The sequence below is a fragment of the Trichoplusia ni genome, chromosome 4 (genome assembly GCF_003590095.1).
Source record: "Trichoplusia ni isolate ovarian cell line Hi5 chromosome 4, tn1, whole genome shotgun sequence".
NCBI classification, from domain to species: Eukaryota; Metazoa; Arthropoda; class Insecta; order Lepidoptera; family Noctuidae; genus Trichoplusia; species Trichoplusia ni.
The window spans coordinates 6927486-6953097 of record NC_039481.1 but is presented as its reverse complement, the minus strand read 5'-3'; the positions used below and the strand labels follow the sequence as shown (position 1 = coordinate 6953097).

Sequence of the window (25612 nt, the reverse complement as noted above, 5' to 3'; positions counted from 1 at the left end):
GATATACCTAACTCGGTTCTGGGTGAACATGGGTCTCTATTGTCATTTATAGGAAAAAAATCAAATTCGGTTTTCCTTACTGTTTAACCCATTGCCTAATTATGTTTAGTAGTTAAAATATATATTTTTTCGTACACGTTGTTTCCGATCTATCATTTCCTCCAATGCGTATGAGTTGAAGGTTTACTTTTTTGTCCAAACATAACTAAGCTTTACAATTTCTTACCGTCTTTTAATTTGTTCATGATCAAATCTCGTAAGAAACTACACATTCCAATTGGGCTGCGTATATGAGAGCAAAAAAAAAAATAACCGGTATCTGTTTTTACACACCTATATCAGGCATGTTGTAGGCCCCACGATCGTTTCTATTGAAAAACTGATTCTCGTTATCGCGTGAGCAACATTAATGTCCAGCATAGGCTCCCGCCACGTGTTCCCCGACCAATTGTTGTTTATGCACCGATAAGATTGTTTGACAAAGCTAAGATTACTTTTTAACATTCTTTTTAATAATATTAGTTGATAGTAAACACACTTTCTTCCGAATTGTAACTATTCGTGTAACGTTTATTCGTTAATTATAAAACCTATTCGTTTAGATTTTTTTAAATGAGCCTCGCATTAACGCATTTGATCCTTGTGTCGCGGGGGGTTCACAAACATTCAAGTGCAGGCAAAAAGACACCCTAACTTAGGACAAGCATTCTTGGGTCACACAAAAATCTTGGCGTACCGGGATTGAAACAGCGACACATCACGTCCAGGTGGGTTTGGCGTAATGGCCTCAAGCACTCGGCTGGTCGGTCCGTGCATTCAAAAGGATCGTAGCTAAACCATCCAATATGGAAAACAGAGGAGTTTTCCATATTTCGTAAACATCAAATTTTCCACCAGTAAAGGAGGTCAGCAGCTTTGTGGTATAAAATAAACAAGGTCTAGGAAAATAGATTAATTCACTCTATAATCCGGTACTCCAGATATGTGTGTGTAGGGGCCGCGCGGATCATGAAACACCATGTATGGGCACCGTGCGAGCTTTGTTTTTATATCATTGTATATTCATGAGGTAATTTTATTTCTTGCCACTTGTTAGTCAATATTGTAACTCTAGTCTAGATAATGTTTGTAATCATTCTTCGGCTGTCAGAAATAAATGTGTTTCGGATTAAATTGCATTACTTACAATAACGTTTTCGATACGGTTGATGATGCATGTATTTTGCATTGTTTTGTTTATGGGATTATACAACATATAAATTAAAATAAATAATATTTATCTAATCGTTGCCAAGCCATTCATTACCAATCTTTAGTTGTATAACAATTATTACAGTAGAACTTGTCATCTTATTGGCAAAAAAAGAACCGTGCCAAAAAATCTCAATTCCAAAATAAATATGTATTATATTGATATGTCACAATGATATGTATATATTATATTAAATGTCTAAATATAAACATATTTACGTAAACAATGCGTTACATTGACTTCGATAATCAAAAGATCATCGGACTTATATCGATATCTTTTTATTGAACATCTATATTAAGGCTGGAGTAGGTATACGCTAGAATAAACTAACTCTCGATGATTATAACAGGAAAAAATGAAAACCTGTCTGTCAACGTTCTCATCTATGACCCATTCACGTAATACGTTATTCATTTTACTCAATACTCGATACGTTAAATGCTATCACTTAGGTGGGTGTCACATAAGGATATAGATTTGGAACATTGTGAGTCCTGTCTGAGGCAACAGAATTAGAATTAGGAGAAGGGCTATTATAGATATTGGAGAATTTTAATATAAATCTGCTCTTCAATTTTGTACAGAGCTATTATAGAGCCTGCAGGTGTACCATATTCATCTTTGACCAGTACAATATTCATTGATACGATATTATCTAAAAAGATGCATTCATGTGTGCAAGACTGAATTTAGTGAAAGTGGGCTATTAATAATTATTCGAAAATAAATAAAAAAAACTCGTAATCTTAACTAAATTAGTAGAGATAGAAAAAATAACAGTAGCCTCGATAAACCAACCCATTTATTCACTTTCATAATATAGACGGAGTTAATTATACGTTAAGGTTCATTTTCCATAGATGTTATATAATTGTCAGACCCTATAAATGGACATTGATGAAGGATTGCCGTCCTGGCTGCCAACGCGCAAGTTTTTATTGTAACAGTTTAGCCTCGCTCCCTTTTCCTACCAGTCTTATTTTACCCTTTTACATACATTTTATCTATATTTTTTTCGTGGAATGATATTTGTTTTGTTTTAAGAAATGATTGGATATTTTGTGTATTAGAAGCGGTCATGCTAGTTCCATTTGCACATTTTCATCTCGATGTCACACGGATCGCGTGTTCTGGTGTTCAGATATTCAGATTTGTGTCACACTTTCATATAAATGATTCACTTTCTTTTCCTGTCTTCTTTAAATTTAAACAACAATATTTTTGGTCATCTTCGACACCGTTATCATATTAAGTATGCCTTTAATAGACCACGAGGTAGACATGGTATTACTAAATGAGTTCGCGATTAAGTATTGGTGACGCTCACGTATTCGATTTCTTTCATTGGCCCAACCCTCAATTCAAAAGATTGTTATCAGGAGATATTTATTGCCATTTAATTGCCGCAGTAAATCCGTAATCCGACTCTAATCCACATATTGTTGAACCACATTCGAGCTTAGCTGAAGATAAAGGCAATAGATTAAGACTGTGACGAAATTTCTTATAGGATGAGGCAACGACATTCGTCAGTTCAGACCAACGCCGCGAATGCATTCACTCGCTCTGACTGGCATGATATAGGGCCTACACCCAGGTCATGTAAATTTCTAGTCTTCAATCGAGCTTATGGGAATAAGATAACAAATACAAAATGTCCCCCGTTGGGATTCAACCTTAGCGCATCGTCGCATTAGCTAGAAGCAGTGAATAAGTACTTGTTACCAATAAATCTCCGTGGTTCCGCCTCAACATATTGCACCATATACAACAATAACGACGACTTAAATACATATCAATCGATTGATAAAATAATAATGTTACGTTTGCTACGTCGACTCGCGCGCACCATCGCGGCTAAGGTGCGGAAAATAGAGATGATAATGTTTAATGCATCGATGCGGAGGAGGGGCACGATACACTCGGTGTGCGACCGGGGCACGCTGGGGCACGCGGCGCGCAGGCGCGGGACCATACACTCCATATGCGAGGTGAGGACTCACATGCACCGGGCTACTATAGGGACTAGCGGCTAGTTTCCCAAATGCCGAACAAAATTAAAAAAAGTTCATTAATATCTCCCAAAATTTTAAGTCCGGTTTTGGCTCATTAATTGTGTTTGACAACTAGTTTAATCGGACAGCCTTTCAGAAACTCGGGGTCAGTCAGTTTTAAGAGGTCTTTCGCTGCGAGCCTTGCGAAACGTACAACTAAAGAATTCGAGAAACATCTACTTAATTATGACATAAGTTTTATTAGAATGATTTAAATTCCGTTGCCCAATTAACATTGCAATACAAGCTGTGTTGAGCAATTATCTTGTTTTACCTACTTAAGACGGTGCCACCTGATGTCAAACGTGCTTCATAGTTTATGCATATAAATAGACAAATAAATTAGTTCTTTTTTAAATTGATTGTATGTATTTTTATACTTGACTGTAACTTAAAAATGTGCTCGTATTTTTTCTTGAACCTAGAACCTTCTTCTGTAAATATCACCATCTGTAGTGTCTTGACTTGTATAGTCTCTACATTCTAGTTTGTATTGACACTCTTCTTAATAGTAACAAAATAATATTTATCTAGATTATATTATTAAGGAAGTTATTGGATACAATGCTGTGTATTATAATACTATTAGTTGGAGTAGTGCGCACGAACACGCACTGTTCACTGTGAATGTTGAATGTGAACTGTAGCTCGGGAATGCGTCACCTGCTAGTGCATCTTGTCGACTTGCCACTGTCATACATCCACCGTCTTACTACAAAAACGTATAAAATAAGAATTGTATGTGTGTAAAAACCTTTTTTGTGGTAAGACTCTCAGTGTTGCCGTTTCAAAGATGTATTGAGGCTTATAAAAAGCGGCGACACCGTGATATTATTATCATTCACTAATCATTGCAAAAACTTTTTCATATCAGTATCCATTTGTACATACCATTTTCAGCATGTTTTTTTAAGATCGTATAAAATATAAATAGTCCCCGTTATGATTACTGGATCTTGTAGACAAATTAGCTGTTTGAAATTCCTTGCACTACATAGCCAAAATTACTTTTTTCCTTCTGAAAGAATGTTACATTGATATTACCTAATCAGCCCAGTTTTTGTTTATGAGCCGTTTTACGTAAATTTTATCAAATTACCGATCATAAAACAATAAGTTTAATACGTGGCTGTTACGAATGTTGCGATATCGACTCAGTTAGTGATTGCAAATCAATCAACAACTGTTGCAATTACCTCAAAAATTCTCTCTTTTTTTCTGCAAAGCCTTAAATTTCTTTCCCAAAAACCTTTGAATTTTAGGTAACTTTCTCTCTAAGATTACAAAAAAAGTAAAGGACAGAAAGACCTATCTATTTCCTGTATTTCATTTGATAGATATAAACACATTATTGTAAAAGGTTGTGAATTGATTTTGAGTATTAATTCGTTGATGTTTGAGTATAGTTTGTTATAACGAGTATGTGTGTTATATAGGTGCTGTCGATGAGCGATGAGCTTCGCCGCGCGCTATACTCGTCGGGCGCCTCCATCGACATGGAGTTCTCGCCGCCCGACCTCATCGGCACCTCGGAGGTATTCACCATGGAACACAGGTAATAACAACACTTCTATAGCATATACTTTCATAAACGATATTTTGTTTTAAATGTTTATTTGAGAACCACAAAGACTTCACCTCAGGGTGACTTTTTACTTAGGTGGGGCTACATTTGAGCATTATACTGGTCAACAATATGCTCATGTAAGAACACCGATTGCAACGTTTGAACGCAACTTGTAATTTATAAAACTCCGTTACTGGTACGGCGAGGCACTACTACACATACTGTAGCGTTATGCGTGCTTATAACACTGCATTGTAAACTTAAAAACATTCGTAGTTACATCTTGTTCGCCCGAGTTACTGAACTTATTTACCCTGTTCTTCTAGAGCACTTTGTAACTCTTTAATCTTACTGTTTTCTTATTAAAATATGCTTATAATTATGGTTATAATGTTAACCTTTTGAGCGACACTGCATTACAAAGTTGTGTATTATTTTCCAGAGAGAAGTTGTGCTCGGTGTTGCCGGCGCGCGCGCAGGGCTACATGTGGTCGCTGACGTTCAGCACGAGTCAGCACGGGTTCTCGCTCGCCTCCATGTACCGCAAGATGCAGCGCGTCGACAGCCCCGTACTGCTCGTCATACAAGACACAGACAACAATGTAAGCATAACCTTCTTTTTCTAAGCCTCGGAAATCTTTATCGACTTCTTCGGCCCTCGGGTTTGCCGAAGAGGTATTTGGGTGGACTCCTACCGGTGTAACCACCGGAGTGCTTCACCCTTCCCTTGTACGATCAGGGGAACGCACCATGAAAGACTATACAAAATACCGCGATCCCAGGCACTAACGCCTCTTTCTAGGAGCTTCAACAATGTAAGCACGTGCCTAATAAAACAATATACATTGTTAATTTTAAATCTATTTTTGTATTTTTTCCTCTTACAGTTTGTTACTCGATTAATCTGAAGCGTTAAATTTAAATATTACGTCACGTTCTGCACGGTTTGTTTTACTTGTATTGATTTTACCGTATAACGTAATAATCATACAAATTCCTCGGAATGAAGTACTATGTGGTAGCATTGCTTATTTTTTTTTACTATGAAGAGCATAAGCGGGGTTCACACAGAGGAACAAATTATTATTTAATTTTTGAAAATCTCTAGTCTGCTATTCGCGTAAGCAAAATTGGTCTCCAATACAGAAGCATTCGATTGAATTACACATTGGTTTGAAGCGATCTCTCCAATCCATGCCATTTGACTATTTACTAGTAAACTTTTACAAAGCTATCCCCAGAATCATAATTATGATGAAGTAGTTTAGACTATATAATTCTGTCTCATTTATAATTACTTATTTAACAACCCTAATTAATTAATAATCACAACTTATTTATTGATTAAATAATTATCATAAAAAGTCATCATCATTACTATGTATCACGACTCTACACATATTCGTAACATACATATAATACATTGGCAGGTGTTCGGCGCCCTGACGTCGACGGCTCTGCACCCGTCGGAGCACTTCTACGGCACCGGCGAGTCGCTGCTGTTCTCGTTCCAGCCCGTGGAGGACACGCGCCGGGCCTCGCAGCCCGCCGACACCGACAAGGAAGACAACAAGGATGACAAGGATGGTAAGGAAGAAGATATTATTTAGCAATTCAGAAAAGTAGTTCAGCGATATCCGCAGAATTATGAGACATTTTTGATATTCCTAAGTGAAGTAATTTGGTTGCCTGCACCGATGGTTGAGGTCACCACGCCAAAACAACTGTGTGTGTCGTGTAGCGTTTTGGATCCACTTGACTTGTATGTTTGTGAAACCCCCCGCGACACAAGGATTAAATCCCTTAGTGCGGGAGTCGTTTATTTTAAGAAAAATAATCTGGTAAATGAACGAATATGACTTATAGTCTATCGACGCAGTCTTTTAGGACATTCTCCCTGTTTACAAATATTTAAGGAGATTTTGAACCAGAAAATTTCTAGTGTTTTCTTAATAATTACTTATTGTGTTTCTTTTTATGTTTGCAGATCAAGTAGCGCCCGTAAAAACTAAGTTCAAGTACTGGGGCTGGACTGGCGATAACATGTACTTCATTCGCGGCAGCAACGATAACATCTCGATCGGCGCCGGCGAGTAAGTATCGCGATTTGCCACTAACAGGAAAATAAACAAACTTCAACTTACGTGTACTTTATATAACACTCAGTATGCAAATAAATGTTTTTACTATTACAAAATGATTATTATAGATTCAAGGCTGTAGGTATTCATTAGCAACGTAAATAATCTATTTGAGAGCGCAGGTACTGATGTAATGAATTCTGTTTGCGCAGCGGCAAGTTCGGGCTGTGGCTGGACGGCGACCTGTACCTGGGCCGCACGCAGCGCTGCAAGACGTACGGCAACGAGCCGCTGACGACGCGCGAGGACTTCATCGTCAAGATCATGGAGTGCTGGACCTTCATCTGAGCGCCGCGCCCTCTGCTCGAGCCGGGCCGCAGCCACGCTGCCCTCCCACGCATAGCGCTACACTACTCTACTTTCAAATCAACAAATAAGCTTTAGATTATCTTATGAAATTTGCTACGAAGATTTGACACTTTTACAAGTCAGTCTTTTCGACTTTAGTATCGATGAGTCTGAAAACGATTTTGTACTCGCATTGTGACTCGAAACGTAGAGCGGCGCAGACCGACCTCGATCGGCCGTCTGAAGACAATATTATTAACGTCTACGCGCATTTCTAGTCAAATGTACTGAAACCTGACCAATGTTTTCATCCACTCCGAATTTAGAGGCGTGTTCGGATACGAGTGCGGAGCCGGAGCATTCATCCTAGTCAATTGTCATTTGTGTGTAAGTTACGGAGGCGTCTGGACGGGCCCGGCCGCCGGCGGGCGGGGCGACGTGCCCCACGCCGATAATTATTACGTGTCAATTCATACAATTAATATTGTGCATTGTTGTTAAGGAAATTAAAGGCATATTTGTAACTATAAAAATCTGTATGTTATGTAGAACTTTATATATTAACGAATCAATCATTACATACCTACTATATGTTTAGCGCCGACTAAAGGCGCGTCCACTAGTGTCCAGTATCGAGCAATGTAACACGCATTAATTTTATGAAAGTGATTCTTGTTCAAATTGATTGATTACTCGCTTCGGAGGTATTTGGTGGTGTTTGGCAAAGCGAAAGCTATAACGAATCTTGCCAAGGAGCCGAGAGCCTCGAGCCGCTCGCGTGAAGCCCGCGCAGGATCGGTGACACTGTCAGTATAAATATTTTATTTATTAATATTTTGTGTAGATTTTGTATGTTATGTTGTCGTGTCTGATTGTATTGAGTCATAATATTAAGTTAGTGAGCATAATTATGTTACACTTGTACTGTGATTTGATTATTATGGTTGCATTTTTTCACTTATTGGAGCGTTGTCACTGATTATTACCTACATACCATGATGTGCTGATCGCAGTTTAGTGAATATCTAACATATCCTTATCATCCATGTCATTGATGTCATACCTAAATGTTAACGATAGCCTACGGGATACGAACACGCAATCAAATAGTTTTCAAGAAACCATAGATTATTTTCGTGATGTGACGCTTCAGTACAGAGATGAGTAGCCAATATATGAATATTATTAATTAAATAAATAGTAAAAAAAAACTAAAATAGTTATCTTAGAATGCTTGATGAATGTAATCGTCATTGTGCTTAGTAATCGTTAGCATGATGTTACTCAGATCTATCTGGTCGTATAACATATTATGTATCGTGTGGTGTGAGCTCGCGCGCCAGCACCGCGCCGCGCGCTTCTCACCGCTGTGGCCAGTATAGTGGCGTTGTTTATTATTTTTGTTCGTGTACTGTATATACAACATATTCTTATATGAGATTAGATGAGATATAATATATATATATTTTTGTGACAGGCCACGCGAAATAACTATTGTTTATATCGATGGTAGAAGTACAAGTACCAAAAATTGTCCCAGGTGTTGATGGAGTATCAAATATAGCGCGTGCGTCTATTCATGCAGAATATGTTGACGTTGTTATTGTTTGTGTACATCAGGAATGTAATAGATGAACTTAGGTTTTAAAATTATATCGGCATAATTATTGTTATAAATTAATAATCATTAGACTTGTTGAGTAGCAGTGAGAATTAAAATATTTATTTATTCCGTTATAGTTTCCATCTTACGGTTGCTGTAGCTACATTACTTTATCGGTGATGATTTATTATGTAATTCTAAGTTGTTAAAATGTAAATCAAGCCATAATAATTGAGAATATATTCTTTTGAGAAAGAAAATGTTTTATTTTTTATTATAATACAAATTTGATGCTAACATGGTTGTCAATAATGATATCTGTGTCGTTGTTGGCGGTATCCCTGCCCCGAGTCTTCGTGGTAGTCGTTGTATCCCCTGTGGTCCCTCCTGTCGTCCCGCCTGTCGTACCCACGGTCCCGGTGGTCGGGGCGCTCGTACGGATGGTGCCGCCTGTTGTTGCGTCGGTCGAAGCGGCGCCCAGAGTTGGGAATCCACCAGGAGTCAAGTATGGGTGGCTTGGACAACTCTTCATTGTACACTTTCATAAAATCATCATCTTTCTCAGTGAATCTATCTTTCAGTTCTTCCTCACACTTAGCTAAGAATTCTAATTCTTCAGCTGTCAATGATTCAGCCATATTTAGTTAGATGTACCTTCAGGGTACACAGTCAAAGAGTTGAGGACTGAAAAAAACAAGTTTGGCCTTTGTAAAATATAAGTTTCCAAAGAAAATGAAGGGCGCGTCAAAGGCACGTGATAAAATGCGATCTTAAATTACTGTGTAAATAGAGGTTTGGGTAAACTTGACCTTGGCTTAAGTTGTGGATACATATTCGAGATATGATGCATAAAAAACAGATTATTTTCACAACTAATAGTGATATAACAGGTTTTTTCAATCCTAAACAAGTGAGACAGATGTGTAATATGAATTTTATGAAATTGGTCTTAAAGACAAAGAATACATCCCTTTTCAATTAACAGTAACTCACTCCACCGAAGCAGAATGGATTTAAACAAACCTTTGTACACACGTAGTTTATATTCTGCACGTAAATACAGATTACAAAGATAGTTTTAAGCTTAATTGTATGTTCCGGTTTGAGCAAAGTAATGATCTTGAACCAAATGCAATGATGGTGTTATGAAACAATTACAGAATGAACTGTCAAGCAGTAAACTGTTGTAGAACTTTATAACGGATACCCAAATATGAATAAAGACAAGAACAAACCATATCCACAACACAAGATGATGATAGATGCCAAGGCATGAAATAATACCACAGCTAGCCTAGATCTCAATGTCAACATTCAATAAACTTATCACAAATACAATCACCTATAAAAATTATAATATTTACAACTTTCGCTGATAAGAGTTGTCATGATGAGCCCATAAAATGTTTTTGATGGTTTCTCTAAACTAAGGTTGATAGGTTCAAAGACAAATCCAACATAGGCTCCACAGTCTGGGCACACACAGGGTTTCCAGCGGTAACCAGGAAACCAAGAAGTACTTTCTTCCCACTGAAATTGTTGTAAGGCATTATGGTGGTAAAAGACATTGAGCAAAAATAGAACATTCATTAAAATGTATTACCTCCCCAGTAGGTACACAAGTCGAAAGGCTAAAGGATATCACTGGATAGTGGAAGAATACACTAGTTGAGAACACTTGCACTAAGACCTCTTTAGAGTACAAAGTATCATTGAAAGAGTACCAAGATCTCGAGCTTGTCTTTGAAATTATTGATTCAGAGGAAGCCAGGTCGCTGCCACAAGAACGGCATAATATGAACTCTGAAATATTAATAAATTTACCTTTGGGTTATTAAATGAAAACCAAAATGCTTCTACAATTAGATCAACGTAATTTATCTACCGTCTTGTACAGTCAAGCGAACATCTCCAAAAGTTGTCACAAATGCCAGAGTAAAAAGTAAATATAATACACTAGACATCATTATTAAAAAACGCGTGAATACCTTATTATAGAACAAGTAAATAAATTGATTAATCGCACTTGTCCTGACTAACTGTTCCACTGCATACTATTTAGCCAATTTGTTTATTATCGCTAGAGATTTGACAATTGATTGAATTTGATTGGCAATATTGGCATATCTAACCAATGACGTGGGTTAAGCGTTTTGTTATTCCAAACTCTAAACATATTTCTGTATGTCTTTTCGTTATGCAATTGTCTTTTTAATGCAAAACATTGTTATTCAAGGTGGCCAGAACTCTAACTAAGACTTTAAGTTGTTGCTTCTATATAATAGTTACCTAGCGATTCTTTGAATATTAAATTAAAATTACATTCATATTCATACCAAGCCAAGTTTACATTTGACACTGACATTTATATCATAACTTGCTTTGCTTGATTGAATGATGACAAATTGAACAATTGTGTACCGACAAACTGCCGTGTAAATTAGGATCGTTCTGGTTGAAATATATTAAAGACAACAGTTTGAAGATATCTGCAAAATGTCTGAAAACGTTAATATTGATCTTTCGGGAGAAATTAATGCTACAGTAGAAAAGAAAGGTTTTCAAAAGTATGTCAATGAAGTGGAATTGTAAGTCTTATAATAACAAATTTTCGCTACGTGGTGTTTTCTTTGCTGTGTGATTTGTTTTGTTTATGCTACATCGTTCGCAATGATATGGTTACTCGCCATAAACATAATCTTCATTTTATCTTGAACGCGTGAGGGAGTAGGTACTTCACTACATTTGCCGAATAATTGTTCTTCTGGTACTAGCGTCTATAACGTATTTGATTTCTTTGATAACAGTTTATTGTTTTGATATGTTTTAATGGCAAAATCTTGTTCACCGCCGTGCGGCATTATTTTTGAAGACAATATCTTTCATTATCTTGTAAACATGATTAACATAACAATCATTTTCTTTTATAATGGCATAGGTATACACCACATAGTGCTTTTCATATGATTTCCTATTAACAAACCTTCCTTCTATACATCTATTAATTCTTCTTCTTTATAGACCAAAGTTATTTTAATGATTTATCAAAAGTTTAAATTACATTCCTAATTGTTAGGAATCGTCTTCCAGGTTACTTCAGCATGTGCGCAGCGGTGCTGGGCCAGCTTTGCTTATGGGTGTCCTTGCATCACGCAGACCATGGACTCAATTTGTTGCTACTGACAACTTTAAAGTAAGAATACTCTTACAAAATACCTAATCTGTTAAATTGATAAAATTACACTACTTAAGATAGCCAGTATAATCAAACGGTACATAGTATGTGTAAAATATTCTTCAATTTACAATTAGTTGATTTATTATTTAGTAAGATAATCGTAATAGATGAGTTTTAACACTAGAATTAAATTATTTTATATATTATAACAATCACATTGATAAACTGTTGCGACATTTTATGAATGAAAAGTTAAAACAAAAAATGTTAAATACATTAACTAAGGTTTTATATCAAAATGTTCCTCTTATTAGCTTTTTTTGTTTCAGGCTCCACCATCTTTGCCTCGACTGTCCCGAAGATTTTATCGAAATGTGGAATATTTTCAAGCCAATTACCTGATGGTGTTTCTGGGACTATTTGCTTATTGCCTGTAAGTTATACAATTTTTATTTTGTAATTTATTAGATTATGTCCAAAAAGCTGAACTATCCAATATTTCTACATTCACCTATTGTCTTTTGTTTCAAGAATAACCACTCCACTTCTGCTGATTGCTATGGTAGCCAGTTTCTTTGGGTATAGAAAGCTAACATCAGGGCCCAATACTTGGAAGGTATGAATTAGTTATGATTAAACATACATTAAATACAAGTTCACAATTGGTAATTCTTTGGTTTGTTGTTTCAGCCAAAAGTAAGTTCATTCAGAGTAACTATTTGTTTTCTTAATCTTATTGTTTCATTTCATGATTAATATAAGTGTGTAAATATTAACTGACAGCTGTAAGGTTCTTTACCTATGACTAAACCTGTGTGTTAGGTTCTTTTCTTCCTTTTATTAATTAGATCTGTTCTACAACAACATTGTTAGATTGGTGGCTGGGAGTTGACTAAGCCACAGCAGTATGCAGTAGGGGCAGCAGGTTCCATGGCTTTATGCTGGCTTGCTGGGGCTGGAGCTGTGCTATTTTGGGTGTTAGGTGAGATCATCTGATGTACTAAATAATTACTTTGAAATCAGTTATTGAAACATATGCAGTGTGTTTTATCGAGACTATGGTAAAGCAGCGCGAACTACGCCATTGCGTTAATGTAATAAATGTACCTTTTTCATAATTCTCACCAGAGATTTTGCTACTAAACACAATTTTCTAATTACCTCTTGTAAGTTAATCGCCTATCCTAAAATGTGCAATGTGTTGCAGGCGCCACTGTTACGGTAGTGGCTTTGCATGCTAGCTTCTTCGATGCGGAGGCTTTGCCGGCTTCCGACGACCCGGAGCAGTTCCCCATGATAGAGCAGGTGTGACACGGCCACCTGCCGCTGTTCTTACCACCGCCCGGCCGCATCACCCACCGTATTAACGAACCAAACTGACACGCTTCGAATATGACAAATAGTTTGCAATACACATAATGCTTTTGGCGAGTCATTTTGACATTTCATACTAAATATTTTTGGTTAAAAGAAGTCTTCGTTATTAGCATACATATTTATCCATAGCAAAAGTTAACCAAAGACCGAATTGTCTTACCCTTCAAACTCTCATGCACTTTTTAGCTTAATACTTGGCGGGCCGGGTGACGCAGTCAGTGCAAAAACTAAAAGAGGATTAGTAAAATCAGTTTTCATTCTCTCCTAAAGTGTATAAGTATGTACTTAAATAATACTTATCGTTTATTTTTGTAATGTAGTCAAAGCAATTGATATGGTGTAATAAAAATAATTACCTATATTGCTCTAATGCAAGTTACAATTAAGCCAAGATTTTCAATGTATTTGTTATAATGTAATTTAATGGCTTGTTGTATTTCAGTAACCTACTATTTGGGCAATAACTATTTGTTTTTGAAATCAAATTTAAATTTTTATTAATACAGATTCATAAATGTTTCCAATAACTTAAAAAAATAGAATAATCAATATAAAACCAGTACCACAAGCGAAGAGAAGAACCTCATTTAATTTGTTGTAAAAATGTGAATATAGAATACTGTTAATAAAAATTGAGGCTGTAATTTATAAATAATTATCAAACATTTAACATCCTTTGCCCAGTAATTAACTACTAGAACTTGGGTTTTCATGACTTATGTATTGTGTGGTTTACACAATGTTCGATTTTATTAAATCTTATTGAAATCAACTTCAATCGTGATTTATGATAAACTTAGATGTATTATTAAATGTCATTGTTTTATATGTATTATTTATTAATCATGAAATTAAACATTAGTTTGTATATTATTAAACTTTTAAGAATTTATGTAACATAAAATAATGTCATTTATGCATGTAAATAAATTTTAAGTTTAAATTATAGTTTAATTTTTACCATAACAGGATATAGAAATGTGTCAATGAAAAATTTTACAAAATAATTAAGAAAGGCCATTTCATTTATTATGATTAAAGATTAAAAACAATAGAAAATAAAAGCATACTCTATATAAATCCATGTCCACAGCTAACAGTCAGGAAAAATATACTTTAGTTATGTCATTATAACATAATTTGTCATAAATTGATTTTGTAGTGATCCTGGACACCAGGATTGTAAAATCACATAAATAAAAATAATAATAAAAAGGAGTCCAGTCTAATCTCTCACACATGTATATACTTTTTGCTAGCTATATATTCCACACTCCCTCTAGGTGTTTTAAGTATAAAAAGAGGCAATTAAATATTATTGCGACAAATAAAATTAATCTGCTCTAAGCAACAACTGAATAAAATTTAAATATAGGAACAAAGTACATTATAATTTTGTCTATAAAATAGTAGTCACTATGACATTTAAATTTAATTCCTGGAAGACAAAAATAGAAAAAGGACTATATAAAATCTGAATTAATACATTACAATTGAATTTATAATTAATCACAAGACTACTCCTTTGTTAATTCTAGTCAGTTCCATGTCAGCCACAAGCAGGATCTCATCCCATTTGTGTGACGGTGTGTGGGGTGGGGTTGTGACACCAAGCTTCAGTTCTTTGGTGGAAGTTGGGCTAGTGAACTCCAGTTTCCGCTTTGACCGGCCAGCAAACACATGGTAAGCGGAGGCCTTCTGTTGGCTGTCCAAAACTGATAGTGGTGTGATTGGAGAATCTGTGCTCATCAAACTTTTCTCACACTTCTTAATCTTAAATGGGCCCACATACTTAAAAACTGGCTTTTTTAATATTAAATTACCTGACACTTTTTCAATGAGACCAATAGAAATAAATACATTGGCAATGTCATAGAGTCTCCTGACTTTGGACTTGTGTTGGCGGTCCTGCTGCTCTGGAGAGAGCACCGTCTTATTTTTACTGGATGTGTCAATCAACACCCTCACAGCCATCTCCAAGTTTATTAGAGTATTCTGAAAATAAAACATTTCTTGAGAACTTGTCATAAAAATATAGTAATGAAGAATAATTGCACATTTTAAAATATTTCTTACAGGAGGTTCCACTAAAAATAACATTAAGAATCTCTGTGCTAAGACTCCCAAAGTTTTATGTTTAGGTGTGGGGGGCTTCGGGGCTTTTCCACGCAGCGCCTCTGACAACCTAAGGTGTTCACCCTGTTTCTTCAACATCTTTAAAAATGAATTCAAGCGAGCTCCTCCATGCCAAAGATAAGTGTTCTTCCTTTTATGGACAGCACATTGCATTGCTTCCAGTATGTTTATTATGTCATACATTCTACGCTTTTCGACGCCTAGCCGGGCTGCAGTGCTATCCAGTTGTATTTCCACTGGACCATCACCATGTAGTGGGTACAGGTTGAGGAATCTGTAAGTTAATTCCAATAAGAATGTTTCTATATAACAGTCAATATGCTCACTGCTCAGGAAAGCGTGAGTATTTACCTGTCACATAATATCTGGAGAGACTTTTCTTTTCTGTGCACTGCACTAGGCGGGGGTGTGGGATATTGCAATGCAACATTGGTCAGTAACTTGAGGTTAGCGGTTGGAGATACATAGTTGGCTGAGTTTGTAACTTCAGTAAGCACGCAACGCTTTGGAGTACAAGTAATGTTTTCATCTTCATACATCGTGCGATAACATTATGTAAAATCCAATTTTACAAAATATTCGCGTACTTTTTGACAGTCAAACACAAATCCAGTTGGCTTATTATACGTGTAAGTTTACTAACAAAGATACATAACTATTCAAACTTAACATTAATGAAGTAAAGTGTAGGACTTGTAGGAAACTAAAGTAAATAATTTAAGAAAATTATTAAAAGTAACCTCGCAGTAAACAATTTTGACAGAAATAAATTGCGCGCGAGGCTCGAACTTCTATAAAACTGGAAGAGCCGCTTTTTGCTTTGCGTTTCGTTTTTTGTTTTCATGTGGTTAATACAATTTTAATTAAAACGCCAATAAAGTAAATAAAGTCTTAAAAAAATATTTAGAATTTCAATAAATAATTTAAGTTTTTATTAAAATAATGACAAAAGTGAGATGAATACTTCTCAATATTTCTGTAAATTATTGTAGCGTTTTCCTTTTTTATGACTTGTCGAACAATTAAATGGTTAAAAATAATTATTTTAATATACAATTCATAAATTTTATCAAAATCTAAAATATTGATTTTATAAGAAACGGAAGCATCGATATGATAGTTTATGGAAGTTTTTTTTTTCTTGCGTCACGTCATGGCTGGCATGAAGCTTGATTACTTTTCTTGCAAAAGTGAGCTTGGCTTGGTTTTCTTTGTAACTATTTGAAAGTGGAGGTTTCCGTCAATGTTTTGACTTTTATTTACGTTTTGGCTCGTAAAAACTTATAATGTTTGTTTATTGATAATAAATAGAATTATTTGCGTAAGGATATGTATAATTTGCTCTAGAGAAAGGTGTAAATCCATTACAAAATGAACGACGGGGATTGGATATGCAGTGATTCAAATTGCGGAAATATCAATTTTGCACGCAGAGTTTCATGTTATCGATGTAATAAAGAAAGACCCGACAGTTCCAAATCATTTAAAAAGAAACTCGGTACTGAAATAGGGAAGACCGCAGCTGAAAAGTCCCGTGGTTTATTCAATGCCGACGACTGGCAGTGTAATAAATGTGCTAACGTTAACTGGGCCCGGCGTCAAACCTGTAATGTTTGCAACGCACCGAAGTACGGCGAAGTAAGTATATGTAGGGTTGTAATAACCTGAGATATGTTAAAGGCTTGAATAACATGCGTTCGTTTTGTTCGGTTCTAGGTTGAAGCTCGCACCGGCTACGGTGGAGGTTACAATGAACGCGGTGTTGTGGAATATAGAAGGCGCGAACCGTCGTCTGATGATGAATATGATGAATTTGGTCGAAAAAAACGCAAAAGAATGTCAGTTTCTCAAGAGAAGACTGAAAAGGTACGTCTGTTGTTAATTTTTTAATGTTTTGGTAGCCATTGCCATTTAATGCTTGCATTAGTTTAATAACAATCTCTTCTAATTTTGATTTCCACTAGTATTACAGCTTTATTAAGAAATCCTTTCTTTATCATTAACTAAACCATATTGTGTTATTGTCCGTTTTCACTTTAAGTTTGATATCAACAGCTTTTCGTGTACATTTTCTTTTTTTTTAACAATTATTTAGGGATTTTGAGGATTTTGAAGCTAAGAAGACTTGATGTTATATTATAAGTGCAATAACTTGTGAAGCACATCATTATTAAAGTGGAGATAATTTTTCCTGCCTTCAGGTTGGCATCACTGAAGGAGCAGTAGTCAAAAACTTGCCACCAACAGTGCTGCAGAAGGAATCGAATAAAGAACATAATAAGCCAGTTGATGGTCCAAACTTGTTGATGAGTACAAATGATCCACTAAAAAATAGAAAAGACAGTTGTAGTGATGGCTCCATGTATGAGTTTCTTCCACTTACAAAAGCAGCATACACTAAATACCAGCAGATTAACAATCAGAAGCAAGATCATATGCTACCAGTGTACAAGACAAATCGACAATCAAGAAAAAGGTATTCAAGCAATGGCGACCGTGATCAAGCAGCTTCCTCAGGCTATGAGACTAGTTCCAAGAAGAGCAAACAAGACAGCACAGAGTCACTAGTCATTAAAACCTCTAATCCTGTCATGGAAAATAGAGTGTCTTCTACAAATCGTACTGTAGAATACAAATGTACAGGACCAAATCCAGCAGAAAAACGGCAGATGTCTTACACTCTTGAAGAGAAAGTGAGGATTGCAGCCTTTGCTATTGTTTACAATAATTGTAAAATATGCACTGAAAAATTTGAAGCACTCTCTGATAAACCAGCTCCAGATTTCAAGACAATATTTGATTTGAGACAAAGGCTCTTAACCACAGGTTGTTTAGTTGATCCACATTCAGAATTGGAAAAGGAAAAACTTATTGCAGATAAGTTGAAACAAAACTCTGTGAACTCTGTTGTAGGCAATGCTAAAACAATCTGTAAAGTAAGAAATCCAGATGAACTATCAATTCCCTCAGATAGTGAAAATGAAGACCTTAAAAATACTAACAAGCTAAGAAGAAGTGTCAGTGCAGAAACTTTATGCATAGGGGCTGATGTTGAACTTCAAACGTGGGGTGGTTCGGCAACTACAAATGAAGACCGACAAACAAGAAGTCACTCACAGTCCACAAATAGAAGAACTTGTTCAAACTCCCATGACAGTCAAGACTCAAATTACCCAGATACGGATTCAGAGAAGTGCACAAATACTCTTAAACCATGTAATGTTTTAAAATCTGCTAATATTATGGCAAGGCAGACAATACATGACACGGATTCTGATTCTGTGTCATACAACAGTGACGAAGATAACTTCTTATCAAGAGTTTTCGGAGAAAATAAGAAAAAACGAAAAATTAAGCGGCGCCCTATCCCTGCTGCTATGCCTAGAGCCAACAGTGCACACAGTGATGTGAATACTTATGAAGGATACAGCACAATTAAAATGACTGACAAGTCTCCATTAGCTACTGGTAACATTTACACTTCCAATTTACGAAACATGAATGTAAAAATTCGTGAACATATTGAGATTGATGGCTATTCAAGTGAATATGTGCCAACTAAACTAGGAGCTATTGCGAAAAACAATTACCAGGACTTCAAAGATAATGTGCGAAAAAAAGGGTATTGGGCCAAGGGCAATGGGACATCATATATGATGAATAGACGATCAATGGATGCTAATCGTAAACAAAGAGGAACAGCTAGACCTCCAAAACAAGCTATTAAAACTACTTTTACAGCAGACCATAAATATCCTACCCTCCCGCCTAAACCAGTTATCGAACAAACTGAAGATTTTACTAGTGGTGACCTTGCCAATTTTGCTGACAATGAACAGTACATGTCTTTTGATGAACCTGTGCAGGCAAACCAGCCTCAAGATATTAGTGTAAGCGCGTCTGAAAGCACAGATCGTATTTTTGCAGCCGTACAATCAAATAACACTACAAAAAACCGAAGTATTCTGGATATTTTTGATACCAGTGATCCGTTAGAAAAGAGTCTGCAACTGGATAATGACTTAGACAAGTATGACACTGTGCGAAAACAGTATGAAAATAAATGGGATGAAGATGATGATGCTCTATATGGAGAGTCTGATTGTGCTGGTATTGAATCAACAAAGCCCAAAGTACTATCCCACCCTTGTTCTGTTAAGATACAGAGTCCAACATTACAAACGTTTTATCAAACAGATGTGAAACGACTTGATACACATAACAAGAACACCATGCCAGACTTTATAAAAGAGAAACATGAAATTCTTTTGGATATGTTGAAAGACCTTCAAAACAATGAGATCAGCCAAATGGTATCACCATTAAAACATGGATCATCACACTTGCAATCATCAGAGGAAAGGAATTTGAATTCCAATGATATAACCGACATAACACATAACTTTGTTGTGGCTAATCCCGATAAAGTAAAAATACATCCTAAAACTAAAGCTCTTCCGACCCCTAGTATTACAATGATTAGGACGAGTCCTCAAACGCAGAATGTTAGTAAAAGATCAGATCCAATTCCTAAAATGACAAAATATGATTCCAGTCCAAGTCCAAATAAGTCGAAATTCAATCCTAATCGAAACCAAGTTGATCAAAGTCCTAAATGTCCCGTAAACCGATCAAAACAGATGTCTAAATGTATCAAGCCTCCGTCTGAGCCTATATCGAATCCACATGTGCCCCGCACAAATGTACATCGCAAAAAAAATCAAAGCAAGTACTTTAATCGATCTCAGGACGTATCCAAACCACCTATTACTAGATCATATTCCATTCAAAATCTAGCTACTACTGACCCTAATCTACATTTAAACAGTCTTAATCAAAATCTCAACCAAGGGTTATCTAGACTTGAAAAAAACCTAAACCCGAAAATGACTAGATCTGATTCTATTCCATGTCTCAACACAAATACGAATGATTTAGTCCATCAGTTACCTAATTACTGCCATAAACAGTTTACAAATACACCTATGATTGGTCCTAATCGAAATCTAAACTTCAACGACAGACATAATTCAAACGCAAACATAAAAAGCAATCAATCTGTTATGACGTCAGATCTTAATACAATAAGACCCGAACTAGTCCACAACGTACCAGCGAATAGGCCGCGTCGGATTCCAGACATTCCTTTACCTAGATCAGAATTAGTTCCCGAACCAATGCTTTCTCAATTAGGTACGATACCTACAGAACATTCCAATGAAGTTTTGCAAATATTAGAGAACAATGACGATAGTAATAATACGAAGAATGTTAAAAAAACTATAAGTCCTTCAAAGAAAGTCCAAGTGCTTGAGTATGTGACCTTGAAGGCCGCTTCAGAGACTCCGAGCTCAACTTCGCCACAGAAACAATTTCAACATTCAACCCCTAAGCAATTACCACAACAGACTGAACCAGTTCCTAGTACTCAAAGTTTTGAGGACAATAAAAATCAGGAAAACCCTAAAGAACATGAACAGAGTGTAAAACAGACCGACCTTTCCAGTTTATTAGCTGGCATAAATACCAACACATTGCTGTTGGCATTGCAAAATCTACAGCAAATGACACAGAAACCATCTTCAATGAGCAATACTGAAGAAATCAATAGCGAACAACCGAACTGCGTAGAGCAGGCGCCGGCTTCTGAAACTATAAATTTAACTAATGACGAGGATTGGGAGAAGGAGTCCAACAGAGATGGAAGTATCGAAAGAGAACTAGAAAAGTTGGATGGCAGGGCTACCGATACTCCTTTTTTAAGTGACATTTTTGATCCAGGCCCGGTTATAATACCGCCAAATATAGTAAAAAAATTAAATCTAAATGTAGATACTGAAGAAGAATCTAAAAACGAAAATGCTAACGTAATTGGGAATTTTAAAAGTTTCGCCTTACCTAAACCTATATTACTGAATAGGCTAAAGCTTACAGTTAAAACTCCTGACAAACCCACAAAAGGCTCTGGGAAAAGAGAAAAGCGAAAGAAAAAGGTTTGTACAGAAATTAAAGTGTCTTATTAACTTCGGAATCATGGAAAACCAAGTCAGGGCTTTTATTTTGGAGTTATGGTTTTTTCATTACTTTGCACTTTTTTTTGCATTATGTTCTTTTAGCAATGTTACTGCTACTATACTAGAGATAAATGTAACGTACGTATGAGCCATGGTGTTGGGTTGCGTGTCATCTTTTGATTTTGCTAAATATTTGTTGCAGGGCAAGGGAGGCTCGGGGCCGGGCCCGGAGGGCGAAGACGAGGACGATGACGACGAATCTGGTGACGAAGCCGACCTCTCCAAGTATGACTTATGGGGCAGTGATGCTGAACAAGGCAACTCTTCTAAGACAGGTTTGTGTAACACGTACCACCATTACAGTGAGACACATGTTATCGAATGTTTTATTCTAGTTAACAGATATTATATAGAACCGTCTCGACATGATTGGTTGTATTTACCTATTTACAAATGTACCTCTGTAGGTATATTAATTTCACAAGTTGGTTTCGTGTAAATTCAGGTTCATAGAGCAACACATCTCCATTAATTCATTCAAAGACACCTAAATGTGGTATTGGTTTTAGACAATGCGGAAAAATCAAAGAGTGCAGAAAACACAAAAGAGGCCGTGTCAGAGAGCCCAAACGACAAAACTAACAAGCCGGCCTCGCCAAACAACAAGAGTAAGAGAAGGTTGGTCTTAGATGTGGGTAATTTCATACGCAATATATTTACAAAACTTTATAATTTTTTACTCAGATTTTATAACATTTTCCTTCAATCTCATTTTACTAATGGTAGCTAAAATAATGAAGACGAACAGTTAAGCTTTCGATTTTGATTATACTACACATTTTCACCATATTCATTATCATCAGTTACAGCAACTTTGAGTGATGCATCATTATTTAATAACAAATGCGCTTACTATGTTCTCCAAAAAGCTGGACTAATGTAGTTTCAAAAGCGAGACGTAATTATGCGCTTTATAGAGCGTCGTAAGCATTTCCACAAAACAGTCCTGCTGCATGAGCTTGCAGTATAGGCATATGTTGATGTTTAATGTGGTTTTATAAAGTTTTGTAAAGAGGTTCTTGTTTCTCCCAGGTCTAGGAGCTCGTCGTCGTCGTCCAGCTCCTCATCGAGTTCCAGTTCTAGTCATAGCTCCACAGCTCCCAAAAACAAGTGAGTATTACATCAAATGTCTATTCTATCATTGTGAAAACTCCTTACAATAAGTTACTTTTTGCTTCGTAGTAAACTTAGTTTCATAAAATATAACATTAAACAAGCACTTAACTAGAAAAAATATTTCTCATTCCCATATTGACTCGTAAGTATGTCCTCTTTAAGTCAGATATTATCTGGAATATAGTATGTAAGACATAAAAAAGTAAGTCAAATTTACACACATATATATAATACATACGCTGCCTCCTGGATTGGTAAGTTCATTCTTAATATTTTGAGACTTTAAACGTTGTAGGAATTTAATTCATTGACAGTATATTTTTATGGTGACAGATTCGACGATTTTAACTTAAACAGCGAGCGGGAGTCGCCGCCGAAGACGCGCAAGTCACGATCGCGGTCGCGGTCGCCGCGGTCGCGTGCGCCCTCGCGACGTAAGTCACGCGACAGTCGGTCAGCCGGGGAGTCCAGGTAAAACACAATCTCATCTAACTCGCTAATCTTTGTTACCTGAATAGCATCCTTATTTATTTTTAATATCAATTGTATTTAACATATAGGCTTCTTGAATCGTATCAATTAATGGCACAATAATTAAGTATTACGACTAGTGTTCGACTTATGCAACGAACATAAAAAATGAGTTTTTTTTCACTTGTTACTCTGAAAACGCTTTTGGCCATGCTGTGCCTTTATTAAATTAAACTTATAAATAAACAATATCAAATTCACATTTTCTCATAAAGAATTGCTGTTTGATGTCGCATTGCATTCTCGTACAAGTGAATAATAATGTAAACTAGAGGAAGTGATGATCCTTATAAACCTCAGCGGTTGCTACAAGGTGCATGTTTGATAAATGTCTAGTTCCTTGGTTCTTCTCAAAGCATTGCAATTTACACAGCTAAGTTTCAGTTTTCTTTGAATATTTTTGCAAATGTTTTAGAAAAATCAATTTTGAGGATCATATCGACTGAAATAATATTACATTTACGTTTCGCTCAGCGATTTATTCACCATGGATGCTCTACAAAATAAATATAACAATCGTGTAATAGACTTAAAATTAATTTAAAATTTTGCAACTTGATTTTCAGCAACACGAAGCGTACCTCCCGGAAAAAGTACTGATTGACTTGATAGTGACATTGTTTACCTGAACTTTGTCCAGGAGCCACGAGTCGTCGCGCGACAAAGATTACTCGCGGGATCGCGACCGGCGCGAGCGGTCCCGCGGCGCCCGGGACGAGCGCGGCGAGCGGCCCGAGCGCCGCTACAGCCGCGACGGGAACCACTACAGCTCGCGCGGCCGCCACCGCTAGCGCCACGACACTCGCTATCGTTAGTCTCACAGACTTTGGCCCGATCATTGATCGTCGCCGCCTATACCGTATTTTATTATAAAATAACCCTAACTCATTTCTGTAGCTCTTGTGAAACTGACATACATATGACCTAAAATAAGTTTTTTAATGTTTGACTAAATAGCGCTGATTGTAATGAATTGATTCGGTAATGTTTTGTCATTCTGAAATGTAAAGATTCTCAATTTTATGTCAGGGCATGTAACTGAACCAGCAAGCGTTTATATTTTTATGTTGTATGTAGACTGAGGATGTTTAGAATACACTCAGTTTGAACATAAGATATAGTCAAATCTTGTTTCTTGCAAGTCCAGATGGACGAATACGAAACATTATTTTCCTTAGTTAACCTTGCTGTTTGTGATAGTTCATGATTAGAGATCACAGCATAGTTAACTATACTTGTGAAGCGCACTTGCAGAAAGAGATCTCAGCATAATAATTGTGTTTATGCAATATAACAGTAAAATATTTACCAAGTAGTGTGTCCATAAAAGATATTTGAATTCTATTGATGTCTAATGTAACCTAAATGTATTTGCCGTTCGCATTTAAGGAACATAATACAGTTGTAGTCATTGGTAATGTTACATTTAATGATATAAAGCTAGACAAGATACTCGGTTATGATATTAAACTTCTTTTGGTTCTAAGATGTCATCCTTGCCTGTTTAATTTGTTCTGTGTATAGTGCTTCGTTAGAGGCGTTGTAATTAAAGATTTGTGTGTGTGTGTGACGAGTTTTTCCAGGTCACTTGTGTGTTCAATTTAGGTACTGGATTTTAACTTGAGATTCAAATTATTAAGTCCTTAGAGGACATGATTACAATTTATACTTAATCTAAGTCATTGGGTAAGCTTCAATCAAAACTTACATAGCCTCTAACTTAGCGCTATTAAATCTGCCTTGTATTTTATAACCAAAAACAGTTTGTTTGTATGCTTGTAAAAAGGAAAGCTCTGTATAGGTAACTGGAAGTATAGTTATTACACAACTTACTGGTAACGTGTAATAACGCTAGAAGATGAAAGACTGATTGTAGGTTGGTTAAGAGCCGTGTGAATGAGTCGTGGGATTGGTGCCAATAACTTGGGTGGTGGGAGAAGATTGCTGACGCTTCCGAGCCAGCCTATCCTTACGCTATCCTTTGACGTGTGATATTGTGTTACTTTTGTAAATAATAATATTAGGCGCTTGTTAAAAACAAAGATTTTCAAATGATTTATCGCAGGGAATTGTTTCAATTGTCTTCTTGGTATGTTATCTGGAGGTGCTTGTGTACTCTCAATGGTATAAGTTTCTTTCAATCTGTTTTGAAAATAGTGAAAAGACAATTTTGTTATTATTTTGAATACCTAGTGATACGAATTACATTTAAGCTAATATTGTATGGTAATTGATTTACCATTAAAATCATATAATACACAAATAACGTTTTTATTTGAGTCAAAACACAAT

At 36.2% G+C, this 25612-nt stretch overlaps 5 protein-coding genes across 17 annotated transcripts; 3 read left to right on the top strand and 2 right to left on the bottom strand.

Annotated features, from left to right (window-relative positions):
- Positions 1-2794: 2794 nt before the first annotated feature.
- LOC113492776 (TLD domain-containing protein 2-like) lies at positions 2795-9163 on the top strand. Its single transcript, XM_026870438.1, has 6 exons — positions 2795-3246; positions 4746-4864; positions 5319-5478; positions 6307-6463; positions 6864-6969; positions 7170-9163. The coding sequence occupies exons 1-6, from the start codon at positions 3073-3075 to the stop codon at positions 7303-7305; spliced, it is 852 nt and encodes a 283-aa protein (XP_026726239.1). The 5' UTR covers positions 2795-3072; the 3' UTR covers positions 7306-9163.
- LOC113492778 (RNA guanine-N7 methyltransferase activating subunit-like) lies at positions 9137-11314 on the bottom strand. Of its 9 annotated transcripts, none has more exons than XR_003400526.1 (4): positions 10897-11163; positions 10512-10711; positions 10273-10438; positions 9154-9592 (listed from the first exon to the last, which is right to left on the bottom strand). XR_003400526.1 is itself a non-coding variant. In XM_026870443.1 (4 exons), the coding sequence occupies exons 1-4, from the start codon at positions 10873-10875 to the stop codon at positions 9565-9567; spliced, it is 498 nt and encodes a 165-aa protein (XP_026726244.1). In that variant the 5' UTR covers positions 10876-10890; the 3' UTR covers positions 9154-9564. The 9 variants fall into 9 exon arrangements, 7 of the variants coding, with proteins under 7 accessions (XP_026726248.1, XP_026726250.1, XP_026726246.1 ...); XM_026870443.1 differs by lacking the exon at positions 10897-11163 and adding an exon at positions 10794-10890 and having other exon boundaries at positions 10251-10438; XM_026870444.1 differs by lacking the exon at positions 10897-11163 and adding an exon at positions 10794-10890.
- On the top strand, positions 11277-14297 carry LOC113492777 (prenylated Rab acceptor protein 1-like). Of its 3 annotated transcripts, none has more exons than XM_026870442.1 (7): positions 11277-11475; positions 11999-12101; positions 12416-12519; positions 12618-12702; positions 12777-12782; positions 12960-13068; positions 13294-14297. In XM_026870442.1, exons 1-7 carry the CDS (start codon positions 11405-11407, stop codon positions 13395-13397), a joined length of 582 nt encoding a protein of 193 aa, XP_026726243.1. In that variant the 5' UTR covers positions 11277-11404; the 3' UTR covers positions 13398-14297. The 3 variants fall into 3 exon arrangements, with proteins under 3 accessions (XP_026726243.1, XP_026726240.1, XP_026726242.1); XM_026870439.1 differs by having other exon boundaries at positions 11277-11496; positions 13294-14296; XM_026870441.1 differs by lacking the exon at positions 12777-12782 and having other exon boundaries at positions 11278-11496; positions 13294-14295.
- Positions 14298-14467: 170 nt separating this feature from the next.
- On the bottom strand, positions 14468-16391 carry LOC113492775 (transcription factor E2F7-like). Its single transcript, XM_026870437.1, has 3 exons — positions 15951-16391; positions 15540-15873; positions 14468-15458 (listed from the first exon to the last, which is right to left on the bottom strand). The coding sequence occupies exons 1-3, from the start codon at positions 16136-16138 to the stop codon at positions 14973-14975; spliced, it is 1008 nt and encodes a 335-aa protein (XP_026726238.1). The 5' UTR covers positions 16139-16391; the 3' UTR covers positions 14468-14972.
- Positions 16392-16735: 344 nt separating this feature from the next.
- Positions 16736-25583, top strand: LOC113492773 (formin-J-like). Of its 3 annotated transcripts, none has more exons than XM_026870434.1 (8): positions 16737-17237; positions 17316-17465; positions 17801-21592; positions 21816-21948; positions 22183-22291; positions 22706-22783; positions 23123-23260; positions 23961-25583. In XM_026870434.1, exons 1-8 carry the CDS (start codon positions 16971-16973, stop codon positions 24109-24111), a joined length of 4818 nt encoding a protein of 1605 aa, XP_026726235.1. In that variant the 5' UTR covers positions 16737-16970; the 3' UTR covers positions 24112-25583. The 3 variants fall into 3 exon arrangements, with proteins under 3 accessions (XP_026726237.1, XP_026726235.1, XP_026726236.1); XM_026870435.1 differs by having other exon boundaries at positions 23887-24042; XM_026870436.1 differs by lacking the exons at positions 23123-23260; positions 23961-25583 and having other exon boundaries at positions 16736-17237; positions 22183-22304.
- The last annotated feature ends 29 nt before the right edge of the window (positions 25584-25612 follow it).

Excerpts from the sequence above, each read along its gene's own strand:
- LOC113492776 (XM_026870438.1), top strand. The coding sequence starts at position 3,073 with ATGTTACGTTTGCTACGTCGACTCGCGCGCACCATCGCGGCTAAGGTG. Across the intron at positions 5,479-6,306 it reads TACAAGACACAGACAACAAT|GTGTTCGGCGCCCTGACGTC; the intron begins GTAAGCATAACC and ends ATACATTGGCAG. Across the intron at positions 6,464-6,863 it reads CAACAAGGATGACAAGGATG|ATCAAGTAGCGCCCGTAAAA; the intron begins GTAAGGAAGAAG and ends TTATGTTTGCAG.
- LOC113492778 (XM_026870443.1), bottom strand. The coding sequence starts at position 10,875 with ATGATGTCTAGTGTATTATATTTACTTTTTACTCTGGCATTTGTGACA. Across the intron at positions 10,712-10,793 it reads TCGCTTGACTGTACAAGACG|AGTTCATATTATGCCGTTCT; the intron begins GTAGATAAATTA and ends TTAATATTTCAG. Across the intron at positions 10,439-10,511 it reads CTTGTGTACCTACTGGGGAG|TGGGAAGAAAGTACTTCTTG; the intron begins GTAATACATTTT and ends CAACAATTTCAG.
- LOC113492777 (XM_026870439.1), top strand. The coding sequence starts at position 11,405 with ATGTCTGAAAACGTTAATATTGATCTTTCGGGAGAAATTAATGCTACA. Across the intron at positions 12,102-12,415 it reads TTGCTACTGACAACTTTAAA|GCTCCACCATCTTTGCCTCG; the intron begins GTAAGAATACTC and ends TTTTTGTTTCAG. Across the intron at positions 12,520-12,617 it reads GGACTATTTGCTTATTGCCT|AATAACCACTCCACTTCTGC; the intron begins GTAAGTTATACA and ends TTTTGTTTCAAG.
- LOC113492775 (XM_026870437.1), bottom strand. The coding sequence starts at position 16,138 with ATGTATGAAGATGAAAACATTACTTGTACTCCAAAGCGTTGCGTGCTT. Across the intron at positions 15,874-15,950 it reads CTCCAGATATTATGTGACAG|ATTCCTCAACCTGTACCCAC; the intron begins GTAAATACTCAC and ends ATTAACTTACAG. Across the intron at positions 15,459-15,539 it reads TATTTTTAGTGGAACCTCCT|AATACTCTAATAAACTTGGA; the intron begins GTAAGAAATATT and ends TTTTATTTTCAG.
- LOC113492773 (XM_026870434.1), top strand. The coding sequence starts at position 16,971 with ATGAACGACGGGGATTGGATATGCAGTGATTCAAATTGCGGAAATATC. Across the intron at positions 17,466-17,800 it reads CTCAAGAGAAGACTGAAAAG|GTTGGCATCACTGAAGGAGC; the intron begins GTACGTCTGTTG and ends TCCTGCCTTCAG. Across the intron at positions 23,261-23,960 it reads CGGTCAGCCGGGGAGTCCAG|GAGCCACGAGTCGTCGCGCG; the intron begins GTAAAACACAAT and ends AACTTTGTCCAG.